The sequence below is a fragment of the Hippocampus bargibanti genome, linkage group LG01 (genome assembly GCF_051943395.1).
Source record: "Hippocampus bargibanti isolate YZ-2025 linkage group LG01, ASM5194339v1, whole genome shotgun sequence".
NCBI classification, from domain to species: domain Eukaryota; kingdom Metazoa; phylum Chordata; class Actinopteri; order Syngnathiformes; family Syngnathidae; genus Hippocampus; species Hippocampus bargibanti.
Genome location: NC_142734.1, coordinates 17,154,836 through 17,168,770, shown reverse-complemented (window position 1 = coordinate 17,168,770; position 13,935 = coordinate 17,154,836). Strand labels below are relative to the sequence as shown.

Below are 13,935 nucleotides of genomic sequence, written 5' to 3'. Positions count from 1 at the left end.
CGCACACACACATACAAACACACATATTGGCAGTTTCTGGTTGCCGCAGATAACACTGACACGATTAACAGATGGGATGATTAGTACACAAAAAGAATCTCGCCCAGTTCATGTTTTGTATCTCAGGGCTGTTAATACACTCTCCTTTCTTGTTGGTCTGTAACTTTGTATACAACTCTTGGACCCAACTTTTTTTGGTGCAGCTGAGGCATGAAATCCTTTTGCTTGTTGAGCAGACATGATACACTGGTGCATAACCGCTGACCCCAAAAAGCAAGTGCAATTTCCACCCGTGCACATGTCCCATAAAGTAAGTAGAAATGCATTTTGACAGAAATAAGTCGCAAGTAGCTTTGTTGTACATAATAGTTGGGTGATGTTTATTGACATGTAAATCAAGGAAATTCATTTCTTGATGGAATCTGTGTGGTTCCTCAAGCTAGGATGTAACATGGCAGTAAATAATGTCCAACTAGGGCTCAGTAGTAGGTCTCCTGTTCCACCCAACCTAAAAATCAAAGGAGACACAATTAATTCGCAACTTTGCCAGAATGTCACACAAAGTGTAGTCTCTATGCATGGACAATAATTATTGACCAGACAATTATCATCAATATCTAATGGTGAATGTGACTTCTGTTTCTGTATTGATAAAAGAAAAAAATCATTTAAGATGAGCCCGAGGTAGCATTTGTTGAATTGATTCCTGAGAAACTTCCATCATCCTTGAGATTTTAAAAAAAGGGACAGAAAGTCAAATTTTGTTGAGCCTCATATAATCCAACCATATGAAACGTTTAGAAATGTTGAGCTGCACTAAAAATGTTATGGGTTGTGATGTTTGGTTATAGTTGTGATCGTGACAGTCACATTGTTCACAATGGATGGGCAGCACTCACCCATCTGTGCCGCAAGGCTCAGATGTAGCGCGCGCACACACGCGCACACACACACACACACACTGGCTGTGTGTCGAAACGCAGCTGCATCATCATAAGCCCGCATACAGGTTCTGCTTGTTTCATTCAGGCAGTGGGAAGAATCAAGCATTAACAATGGCTAAGTTGACAGTTCAAATCCCACAAGGACCCGCCATCTGCTCACGATCGCTGATCCGCACTGAAGCAATGAATGTTGTAAATGCATGCACATATTGAGTCAGCCTTGCTTTGAATGCTGAAATGCTGATGTCACTCCAGTAAGGAATGAAAAGTACTGCCACCAGTTCAGTTCTTTACTACATACATTAAACTACATGCATGTCAATGAATAAAAAACAACCACATTAAACAATCCTTCTTCAAACTGGTGTCAAAAGAAGAGAAAAAAAATCATCTCACCGCCTGGGTTGCGTCTGAGGACGTATCTTCTTGCCTCATCATAGAGGAAGATCAGCAGTGAATAGGGGAAGGCACAAAACCACCAGCACGGCCTGAGGTCATAGACAGACAGCCAGAGTTTAGACATGACAAATGATGGGAAAGAGACTTGAAGTGCAATGAAGGACATTTTGTATTCTGCACCACATTCTACACGATCGCCAGTTTTAGGCATAGAACAGCAAGTCCACGGTGGTAACTTCAATTCGATTTTACTTCTAAACCCATGAACCTGAGATTTGACTTTGTTCAACATGGGAAAGATACTTGCCTTTTTAGGCCCAGGGTTCAAAACGTTACCTTGCAGTATTGCTTCTATATACACACTTGTCATTTTGTGAACTGTATAAATCAAGAATCAAAACAATGTCAAAATATAAAGTGGTTAAAAAGAATGCATGAAAATATGCTATATATAGAGCATGGGCAAGGCTATGAATGGGGAGAGATGTTCACAATTGTGCATACTTTTAAAGTATACAGCAGTGCTTCAACAGCATGTGGTATGTGGTATGTCGTAGTTTCTGCGACCCTCAAAAGGATAAGCAGTACAAGTAATGGAGGGATGAAGTGATCCATCCCCTAATATATCCATTCACATTGGAATAGCTAGCAGAAATTCCCTTCTCAGAGTTCGACATCTCTGTGCCTGAGTTCTGCGCAATTCTAAGACTTCTACCAGGTGGACAAGCCTCAAATCCTCATGCGCCCAAAAGGCATCACAAGCAGTGACTCTACTATGAGTACCTCTGAGATAACAAAGGGTGAACTATGCCTTTTGACTCATTACTGTTCACCGCGAAAGAACAGTGCAGCAACAATGTATCTGTCAATGGTGAACAAAACCTCAGAAAAAGGAATTGTAAAGGAATGTTGCGACATTGATTTTGGTTGTGCATAGTTACTCACTTGAGAGGGTACATTCTGAGGGCAACGTCCATGCCAGGGCAGTATGATAGGAAAGCTGCCAGGGCTGTCTCTTCGAAGAGTCCGAAGATAAGTATGCGGTTCCTGTGAGGAGAAATAATTGACAACAATAGCTCTTTTGGTTTTTACTCCTGAAAACACGGCAAGAGAGGCAAGATGGCAAGCAACATTGAATTTAAAAGGTGCATTCTACTTGAGGTGGGCACTCCTTTGGTATTGACGGTTGACATGCACACTGGCGGACCGATGAAATTAGTTGATGGAAGGCGCAGTTAAAATAACATGACAGACTGACAATTACAGTTTGGTTTGGCTTGAACAAAAAAATGATGAAATGTCAAATTGACTGGCAAAACTTGGAAAATTGTCCATCTCCAATCCAATCTCTGATTTTTGTTCCCATCTTTTTGGTGATTCAGTAGGAAAATAGCTTTTATGTGAATACACAAGTATCAGAACAACCGCCCTACTGTTATTTTCATGTTTTTGGTTTAAAGTGGTATATGTAAATAAAAGTGAGATGGGCAAATTTCACTTGGTGCAAAATCTATTTTTTTTTTGCATATTGCCATGAAAAATACATTTTAGTGTCAACAGGAACAGCTCGATCATGATACAAACATGGACATACTTCATGCCCTGCTGCAGGATAGAGTTCCTCCTGGTCTTGCAGATTATCAAATCAGCCCATTGTACAATGACAATACTGGCAAAAAAGGCTGTGTGGCATGTGAACTCAACAATCTTCCTTCGCTCGTACGTCTGGATGGAAAAAAAACAAACAGACAAAAACCAAATGCCATTCGGATGCTTTCCCAACCAAACGTATAATTTTAGTCCTTTGAAAGTCACTGCTTTCCAAGTGTATCACTGACCCATTGCTGCCCGTAGCTGTCCTCCAGGTCATTTACATGTTTGTCATCCCAGAGCACTCGAATTCCCAATAAGTCCATGGGCAGGAAGCCATTCTCTGCCAGGATCACAAAGTATGTGAAGAAGCCTGCTGTGGCCTGCATCATACCTGGTGGAGGATCACAACACAGAACGTCAGAACTGAGACATAAAGCAATACGAAGGAGTTTTATGTGTATAAGAGACAAGCTGGGTATTTATTTCCTGAGTTCAAGCATAATAAGGTACCAATTTGTCCATAGGCGATGCTGATAAGCCTCTCGTTTACTAGTTTGTCTGTTTTGGGATTTCTCGGCTGCCTCTTCATGATATCACTCTCGGCTGCTTCGTATGCCAGGGAGATGGCGGGAACCTGGGGATCAGTGAACAAGGCTATTTACTCAAACACAAATCCCACAGAGTAAAGTTGGGACCAAAGTGGACTAAAAATATCAGACACCCACCATGTCAGTTCCCAGGTCAATACAGAGGATCGTTACGGTTCCCAAAGGCAGGGGGATATTCGCAATGATAAAGAAGAGGAAGGGCGAAATCTCAGGGATGTTGCTGGTCAGAGTGTAAGCGATGGACTTCTTCAAGTTGTCAAAAATCAAGCGGCCTGAGCAATGAAATACAAACAAACATGTTAACTCATTCACTGCCGTTCACAAATTTATTCGTGAATTGAAAATATGACGTAGAGCATCATTCTCGAATTTATTCGGGTTTTGTTTTTTTATGCTTGAGTGCCGATAGAGAGCTGGTCATGGCCTCTGGCAATGTTTTTATTTTCCATAAGGGGGCAGCATTTTCCTTCTTTCCATGGTAGCTCTTTGTTCCAGCTTCAGCTGTTGTTAAAGCGCTATATAAACCAATATGTATGTATTGCATTGTATTTTGGACAGCCGCCCTCATTTCAAACTCATAACTCCAGACCCATAGAATTTAGGAATTAACAATTTTTTACTAATTGTCGTGCGGCGAGACAGCAAGCAGGTGGAAAGTTGATAAAAGTTCACACAGCAAGATGCAGGAAGGGTATTGTGAGTTTTCTTTATTTGAAGTTGATATCAGTTTTCGGCAGACCCCAGGTAACACTGCTCTCCAGGTTGTCCTTTGTCCCTCTTCTTCCTCCTCGAAGTGACTCGCTCAGTCTGGCTTTAAAGGTGCTTCACCTGAGCTTCTGGCCAATCGGGTCCCAGCGGCAATTGGCCATTCCCAGGTGGTTGCAATCACCTCAAGGAGGAAGAAGAGGGACAAAGGACAACCTGGAGAGCAGTGTTACCTGGGGTCTGCCGAAAACTGATATCAACTTCAAATAAAGAAAACTCACAATACCCTTCCTGCATCTGGCTGAGTGAACTTTTATCAACTTTCCACCTGCATGCTGTCTCGCCGCATGACAATGATAAACTAAGATAGTTTAAGGTTTGTTAACGCTGTATTGAATGTTTACGTACTCCTACAACTCAATATTCTGTGGGTCCTGGAATTCAAGTGAAAATGACAAAAACCCTGGCACTGGAGTGGACACATTTTTGCACGTCGTCTGGCAGTGAATGAGTAAATGTTACTCAATGACAAAGGAGCCGACATGATTGTGCAACTGACAATGTGTCATCTGAAAACCCCCAAGTTACCTTCTTCAACTCCTGTAACAATAGAGGCAAAGTTGTCATCCAGCAGGATCATGTCAGCAGCCTGCTTGGAGACGTCAGATCCGGCAATCCCCATAGCAACACCAATATCAGCCTTCTTCAGTGCTGGAGAGTCATTGACACCATCACCAGTCACGGCAACGATGGCTCCCTGGATGGTGAAGGGCGACCAACAGATTTAGGGAGCTGTTAGCAACTTTTTGAAAGGAGCAGCCATGCATACGACTGAATTTCCCACCTGTCGCTGGCAGCCTTCCACAATGATGAGTTTCTGCTGGGGGGAGGTTCTGGCAAAGACAATCTCAGTGTGGTACTTTAGAATGTCGTCAAGTTGCTCTGATGTCATCTCCTTCAGCTCCCCACCGTGGACAACGCAGGCCTTGGCGTCTCTGAAAAGAAAATCAAAGTAACATGAGCTGACATCCCAGTTTGGTTCAGTTCACTACGATAAGGCTTTTTTCCATTTCATCGGGTTGGAATATACTGTCTGTGAACAGCACCACTCAGTTTTTCAACACGTGTTGATTGGATGACACAGAATTGTGATTTTTGTGTTGTCAATGAAGTGTAAGGAAAAAAGACCCGCTAATTTAAAAATAACACTGTTTATAATGGTTTGATAAATGGTCATGTGTGGTTGTTTTATGTATTGAATTTGTTGTTGAGCAACCTACTGCTCTGGTGTCACAATGTTTACATCATGCCAAAATAATTTGCGCAGATCATCATTTACTGTTTCAACTCATGCCATCGTCAGGTGAATTGAACTGAAGCGCTTTATGAATATGTGGCTGTGGGTAGCAAAATAACTGAACCTGAAGGTGTCATGTGTTGACGCACTATTTTTTCATGACTCAGAGGTAAAAACATTTGTGCTGAGTGCGGTACAGGCAGTGATTTAAAGATCATCTTCAAAAAGACTGTACATTTTAAATGTTGCGCGTATTTCAAAATATCAACTGTCACAAGGTCTGAGATGAGTACAAACCTGGGATTGACCTCGGATACTGGAACATTCAAGCGAGCTGCAATGTCTTCGACTGTCTCGTTGCCCTCAGAGATAATGCCAACGCCCTTGGCGATGGCTTTGGCGGTGATTGGATGATCGCCTGTTACCATAATAACCTTTGGGAGATGACAATGGTAAAATTATTGATAGAATGAGTGACATACCTCGCCGGCACTTTCGAATGTGATTTTACCTTAATTCCAGCGCTCCTGCATTTTCCAACAGCATCTGGCACGGCGGCACGAGGAGGATCGATCATGGACATGAGGCCAATGAAGCACAACTTCTCGGTAGGAAAATTTACCTCGTCAGTGTCAAATGCAAAGCCTTCTGGGAACTGGTTATCAGGCAAATTGAAGTGGCAAAAACCTGAAAGTGTTGTAAATCATGTAGACATCTTTTTCTATCCATATCTCCAGTCAGTCAGATACATCACACTCACAGGCAATGTAGATTTTTAATTGAACGAAACATGCCGTTTGTGATTTTGAACTGAATCCAGATTGCCACAGAAAACCCACCCAATGTATAAGGAGAACATCCAAAGGCTGTTTTTCCGTAGCCCGTTCCAGACCTCAAGTTTTGGATTTTTCCAAGCACTTACCAAGCACTCTCTCTCCAAGTCCTCCAAGCTCAACGTAGGCATTTTGGAAAGCGTCTTTCATTTCCTCATCAAGTGGTTGTTCTTTGCCTTGGATCATGATGGTGGAGCAGCGATCCAAAATTCTCTCTGGAGCACCCTTCATGACCAGCAGATGTTTGGTCTCTCCAGGGGTTGAGTTCGTATGGATGGAGAGCTGTGAAACAAGTCAGGTACACCTTATTTTTTTAAATTCTAGGCAGATATTCCCGAAATTTCCAGTTTCACGGAATGTTAAGCAGGTAAATATATAAACGGAAAGTAATGTTCCATTTTCCCTGTGATGAATCTGATCAGCTTCAAATATTCGATGACGAATCTGTCCACCAGGGGGGACATAGGAGCGGTTTACGTGCATTATGGCCGTTTACCTGGTACTTGTTGGTGGAGTTGAAGGGGATTTCAGCAATCTTTTGGTATTTCTCTCGCATGCCTTTGACAGATCCGCAACACAATTCAATGCATTTCAGCAAAGCAGCCTCAGAGGCGTCTCCGGCTACATCCCTCTGTCAATGGAAAGTGAGTGATCACATTCCAACCACAGCAGTTATTTTGCATACTTTTCAATTTGGTGGTGTCAATTATAGAAGATATCTGGAATATCTTGCCAAGGAACTACAACCACTTGTGAAAACATTTCATATAACAGAAAGCTTTTCAAAAAGATTTGTTGTTCATTTGATTTGTGGCGGCTTTCTTCTGCATTCATTCTGCTGAGAAACTCAACGTGTGTCTTTAATTTAATTAACACCGATGTATTCCTAGGTCAGCGAAAGCTATTAAGCCATTAATTTAACACAGCTTTATTGTTTGATTTAGTTTTTTTGTAGCACCAGCACAAACCAAAAAATATGATACAATGAAGAAATAACGAACCAATACCTTCAGGATGGGAATGTTGCCTTGTTCTGCCAGGAAAACAGCACGGTTACAGAGTCCGGCAATTCTGGCCAGGCCAGCCCAGGTCTCAGAGCTCCTGTCAAAGGATGTTCCACTTTGGTTCTCAGTCGTGTCTGCCTCATGGATCTGGTTATCAAACCACATGTGGGCAACGGTCATCCTGTTTTGGGTCAAGGTGCCAGTCTTGTCTGAGCAGATGGTGGAGGTGGAGCCCAAAGTCTCAACGGCTTCCAGATTCTTCACCAAGCAGTTCTTCTTGGCCATACGCTTGGCAGTCAGAGTCAAACATACCTAGAGATATCCAGTGTCATGGCGGCATTCAAATAAGTGAAACAAGATAGTAGAGTTGAACACTACCAAAACTCACAGTGACAGTCGCCAGAAGTCCCTCCGGTACATTGGCGACAATGATGCCAATGAGGAAGATGACAGCTTCCAGCCACCCATACCCAAGAATGAGGGAGAGGATGAAAAAGGACACCCCCAGGAAGACTGCTACACCGGTGATAATATGGATGAAGTGCTCAATCTCAATGGCAATGGGAGTTTTGCCGCCTTCCAAACTAGATGCGAGAGTCGCGATGCGACCCATGACAGTGCGGTCTCCTGTGTTGATGACGATTCCTCTGGCTGTGCCTGTAGAAAAAATTCCCAAAGTCATTCACCATTCGAGAAAGTAAAACCTTGCTGATGTTTTTTCGTAAGCAAGACCTTCGACGCAGTTGGTGGAGAAGAAAGCAATGTTTCTCGTTTCCAGAGGGTTGTCGTTGGAGAAATCCGGCGTACGGGTCTGTGGCTCAGATTCACCAGTCAAAGAGGAGTTATCCACCTAGACAGCGAGAGCAATGGTGAAATAAAAAAAAAACACATTGGAAGATAACCTGTTTCAAAAACAACATCCCACATTAAGGCCTCTTTCATGAGATGGATACTAACCTTGCAACCATGGGCAGAGATGATTCGTAGATCCGCGGGAATCCTATCTCCACCTTTTACTTCCACTAGGTCTCCCGCCACCACATCCTCAGCATTCAAGTGGTTCTTCTCTCCATCACGGATAACCAAGGCTTGCTGTGTATGAAAAAGTGAAGTCCGGTCATCTTTTGCGCCTCCTTGTGAAAGTTGATGTGATTTCGTCGAAGCTCACCTGAGGGACCAGATTTTTGAAAGACTCCATGATCTTAGAGCTCTTGGCTTCTTGGTAGTAGGAGAAGCAACCGGTGATGATGACGACAGCGGAGAGCACAACGCCCAGGTACAACTACAAGAGGAGGACTGGTTAAACAAACGGTGTTGATCAAAAATGCTTCACATGCTCACGCTCATAAAGACTGGTTTACGTTATCATTCGCGGGTTCATCTTCAGAGGCAGCCTGGATGCCATATGCAAGGAAGCAGAGAATGGCGCCAATCCAGAGCAGCATAGAGAAACCTCCAAAAAGCTAGCAAGGAGATATTTGGAATTCACAATGAACACGGTGGTGAAATTGTTGATATTGAATCAATTCAATCCAGAATGGAAATCCATTTCACCTGTCTACAGAACTTCACCCACTCGGGGGTAGTAGGTGGCGGCGTGAGAGCGTTCGGACCATCCCGGAGCAGAATCTCCTTTGCTCTGGTGGAGGACAGACCCTAAAGAGGTGTCAAATAATTGGAAGAATTCAAAAAGAATACATTCATTGAATGAGTGTGTACTGTAAATGTAAAAGGGGGAGAATAATTCAAGTTAGGAACAATCCTAACGACTGTAAAGTGTTCTTGAGAGTATTGAAAGGCTCTTAAATAAAATGTATTATTATTATTATTATTATTATTATTATTATTATTATTATTATTATTATTACAAGAAATTAACAGTCACTGTGTGTGTGTTCATGGTTGTGTTATTCTGGAACACTTTGTACTCAGACTCTCAAGTCAAGGTCATGTTTTTGTCGTTATGTAAAAAAAATGTGGGAGTCAATGAGAATGAAGACTTTGTTTTGGGGAAAACTGAGGCAGATCAAGTTTCAGGAGATAATCAACAATCCAGTGTCTGGTTTATGCGAGGCTGTGTTGTGCTTGTAGTTTGATCCCATTCGTGCTCAGCCAGGTCAACCTAAGCTGAAATTTGTTTGATGAAATGAATAAATTGCTAAATGAAGGTAGCCATGTCAATCAAGACCAATGGGGACATAAGATGGAATAGAGATGGATTCAAAATGATACATATCATCATCTGTAAATTTAATTTCTACCACTATATTAATATAGTAGGACAAGTATGTGCATACCGGTGAGTGTTTTTTGTTTATACCATTTGAATCTGTTTTAGCCTGTCTTGTTTGGGCGTGAACACAACAACGCTAAGACACATTCAAAACTTACCCGAGCCAGGTCGGTTCCGTATTTTCTATGAAGTTCATCCAAGGTAAGCTTGTGGTCATCCTAAAGAAGAAGAAGAGACAGTGAGAAATGTTTACAGGAAAAATTCCCCTCAGAGAAAAAATGACATGTCATTTCCTCGAAAGGGAACTCCAGGATGACATCTAAGACGCAGACTAAGAGTCTGCTGAAAGAAATTTCCACCCAATGAACCACTGCTACAACAGAAGATTGCTTAAGTGCTTGGCATTTAACAATAGCCGTGTCAACATGGCTTACACACTGCTTCATGTGTTTACTTAGTAAAGTGATGTAACCAAAATGGATATGAGTGAGGGATATGAACAAGTGGCTCTGACGTGCATGCAATCGCCTACACAGCATCTGTGTTTGAACGCCCACGAGTAAAAAGCAAGATATCGTTTGGATGATAAACCGTCGGTGCTGTATTAAATTGTAGCCTCCAAATTTGATGGCAATTTAAGGCATTTTAAACATTTCAAATTCAGAAATTAAATAAGATTTAGCCTTGGTCTTGATTTGAGAGAAGATGTGGCACCGTTGGATAAATATGCAGGCATCTCCATTCATGACTCAATGGGTACATTTGCATTCGCTGGGATGTTTGGAGCAATGAATGAAATCATTAACAGCTTCATCATTGTTTTACAAATTCTGCAGTTGTTTCTTTCCTTAGACAAACAATGGCAAACTTTCATGGAAAAGCTTTACAAACAGTTACTGAATAATAGGGATGGTTCTGGGTGACACCAGGCCTCTGATACTTTTGTTATTGTTCCACTGTGTCCTTCAGTGGTGCAAGGACTTTGAGTTCATGTTCAGACATACTGAAGTTCATAATCATTAATATAGCTTCCAAAGAGCAATTTTTATTGCCTGTGTACTTGAAGTACTGTCTTTGCTCTTTAAATTCAGCTTTAATGGATAAGACCCTTTGGCGGGTATCTCTCAATACATGGTAGAGGCCACCAACCATAGAACATGCTGTACATATATACAAAGATGCTTCATAAACTGATCTCAACAAGCACTGATCAATGTGACCTTGTCAACGTCAGTCAATACAACTGATCACACTATTCAAAGGCGGACGCAAAAAAAATGTCTGAACGTTTTATATTATTTGAGTAGGAGCTGGATTGTGAAAAATGTAGATTTATTCCCGGTATTTAGGTTGTTCTTACAAATGACTACATCATGACCTGACCCAGTGAAGGACACTGTATGATCTGAAGGTCACACTATCCTTATTTCTTTTCTTCAGATACACGACAAAACATTTGCAAAGCGGAGTGGCAAATACTTTATTGTGGCTGCTGACTGGAACACGGAACTTCTCTGTGTATTCACTGTTTTTTTTCTTGATGTAAACTTCGAACTTTTTCGTGACCTTGACAACATAACTTCCTGCCTTAAAAAACTAAAAAGCACCGACAGGCGTCACTTCAAACACCGGACATGTCAAATTAAATGTTGTCTTGTGCAATAACATAGAGCAGTTACGCTTGAGTAACTTTACTTACAGTAAACGTGTGAAGTTTCTGTTTCTATGCTGAAAAACTGCTTGTAATGGCTATTCCTGCTTCCCCCAGAGACTGAATAATTTACAGCATGAAATGGCTAACACGTGACGGCGCTTGTATCCGCTTTGAAAGCAGCTCTTGTGAAATTGTGGGCATACGGCCTCCTTTCATGTGACTACGACATGAGGTCAAAGCCGAGTATTTGTCCAGGCCATGACGGTGACCAATGGCAGCCGACGGTGGCGTGACAGAGCCATAGATGGGTCATGCTTGACTCTAGGCAGGATGGTAAGGTTTTCGGGTGTCGATAGGTCGCCACATTTCATGCAAAGTACTCACCAAATCAACTTCTTTCTTCAGGTCATCCATATTCTTTTTATCCTTCCCCTTCTTGCCTTTCTTGCTCTCGCCATCAGAGGTTGCCGCCAGTTTATACTCATCTTTCCCACTCTGGATCAAAAAGATAAGAGGGGCCAAAATGAGCTTTGGTGTAGGAATGGGCAAAATAGCAAGAAATGGCAGCCCCTTTGTTTCTCAAACAGACATATGCTAATGAACTGTTGAAAGTCAGTCCGTCAGGCAACATTTTGGAAAAAAAACCCACATGCACAAACAGCTGAAAGCAAAACTTAGCCGAGCATAACCTCAGAGGGAGCCACAAGACTTCAACAAAACTAGGCCAAAGCATGTGAGCAACAAGTTCCAATACTTACTCCCAGCCCCATGCTTGCAGTGTCAGTCCGAGAACAGCCAATCCAATTGTCTTTAAATTCAACTTTGCTACTCCGCCTCTCTCTCCCTCTCTCGCTTTCTCTCTCTCTATTTCCCTCTCTCTCTCTCTCTCTCTCTCTCTCTCGCTCGCTCGCTCTCTCTCTCTCTCTCTCTCTCTCTCTCTCTCTCTCTCTCTCTCTCTCTCTCTCTCTCTCTCTCTCTCTCTCTCTCTCTCTCTCCAAGCCCAAAGTTTCCCTCTCTTGCCCAAGCAGGGAAGATAGGCTGCTTGGCATTAGCATACCTTTATACCTACCTGTCAGGGAAAAGAGGGGGGTGACGAAGGAGGAGTTTGGGGGGTGGGGAAAGGGAAATTGAAGGAGGTTGGTTGTGTGCGACTGGTTGAAATTGAACAGTTGAATAGTGGCGGTGTTCATACTGGTGGGTGTGGACTTAATGGAAGAGTGCGTTCGAAAAACTTGCCCTTCATTTGCTCCTTACTCTTTGGCCAAATCTAAGCCTCCTTTCACTCAAGGTTAGTGGAAGGTAAAAGTCCAGGGAGCTCATGTGTTTGACAAAGGGTAACAGGGACAGAATGATGCGGGGGGGGGGGGGGTTACTTTCTCTGACAGAGCCCCAGAGTCCGATGTTGGAACAAAGTGCTGCTACTAAGCTGAGATAAAATGAAATTTTCAGCTTCGGTGGAGAAAGTGACCAACATTGATTTTCCAGATACAAAAGAAGAAACCATTGTCTGTTTCAAACAACAAGGTATAGCACTAACTGATGTAAACTAAACAAATAAATACATAATAAATACTCTAAAGTCTTTTGTGAGTACCTGAGAGGGAGAAAGCGGGTTTGTCTTTTTGAACAAAACTGAGCTGCTATTATATAGCAGGAAATACGCACAGGAAGCAGAAGGTGTGTTTGGTTAACAGGAAGGCATAAAACTGAAACGAGCATGGTTCAATAAATGACTGAGCCATCCCATGCCCCCAAAACGTCCTTGAAATTATTTCCACATGCAAAGGGTGAATAGTGAAGATTATGACATTCTCATATGGAATGGCTGCGTTGTGTGAGTTCTCAGGGAACTTAAGGCCCCCCGACAGGAGCAGTGTTTACAATTTATGTCTGTGTAAGCTCTCAGTCGTACAAGAGTGGTCCATCGATGAAAAGGTTTCTTCAGCCGTCATCTGTACTTCTTTGAAGATGTCGGACGTTTCGCTTCTAATCCAAGAAACTTCGTCACCAAACTAAAGTCTTACTGGTAGTTTTATATATATATATATATATATATATATATATATATATATATATATATATATATATATATATATATATATATATATATATATATATATATATATATATATATATCATCTCATTTTCCGTGCCGCTTATTCCTCATTAGGGTCGCGGGGGTTGCTGGAGCCTATCTCAGCTGTCTTCGGGCACGAGGCGGGGGACACCCTGAATTGGTTGCCAGCCAATCGCAGGGCACACAAAGACATACAACAGTCACTCTCACACTCACACCTAGGGACAATTTGGAGTGGTCAATCTGCCTGCCATGCATGTTTTTGGAGTGTGGGAGGAAACCGGAGGACCCGGAGAAAACCCACGCGGGTCTGGGGAGAACATGCAAGCTCCACACAGGGAGGCCGGACCGGGACGCGAACCGGCAACCTCTGCACTGTGAAGCCGGTGTGCTAACCACTCGACTACCGGGCCGCCCATTATATATATATATATATATATATATATAAAAAATATATATATATATATATATATATATATATATATAAAATCCTCGTCTCACCCACCATGGGTGGTGTCTGTCCCCATTTCAGCTCGGGTCCTCTACCAGAGGCCAGGAAGCTTGAGGGTTCTGCGCAGTATCCATGCT

The 13,935-nt window shown here is 42.4% G+C and overlaps 1 protein-coding gene across 1 annotated transcript; it reads right to left on the bottom strand.

Moving 5' to 3' along the window:
- Positions 1-352: 352 nt before the first annotated feature.
- Positions 353-12,282, bottom strand: LOC148903357 (sodium/potassium-transporting ATPase subunit alpha-1). The gene is made up of 23 exons (XM_089001057.1): positions 12,029-12,282; positions 11,655-11,765; positions 9,775-9,834; positions 8,938-9,039; positions 8,745-8,846; positions 8,552-8,665; positions 8,341-8,475; positions 8,116-8,233; positions 7,772-8,040; positions 7,387-7,695; positions 6,876-7,010; positions 6,469-6,661; positions 6,058-6,233; positions 5,844-5,980; positions 5,094-5,244; positions 4,838-5,006; positions 3,662-3,816; positions 3,447-3,570; positions 3,182-3,327; positions 2,938-3,068; positions 2,289-2,390; positions 1,341-1,432; positions 353-508 (listed from the first exon to the last, which is right to left on the bottom strand). Exons 1-23 carry the CDS (start codon positions 12,038-12,040, stop codon positions 480-482), a joined length of 3,072 nt encoding a protein of 1,023 aa, XP_088857183.1. The 5' UTR covers positions 12,041-12,282; the 3' UTR covers positions 353-479.
- Between the last annotated feature and the right edge of the window lie 1,653 nt (positions 12,283-13,935).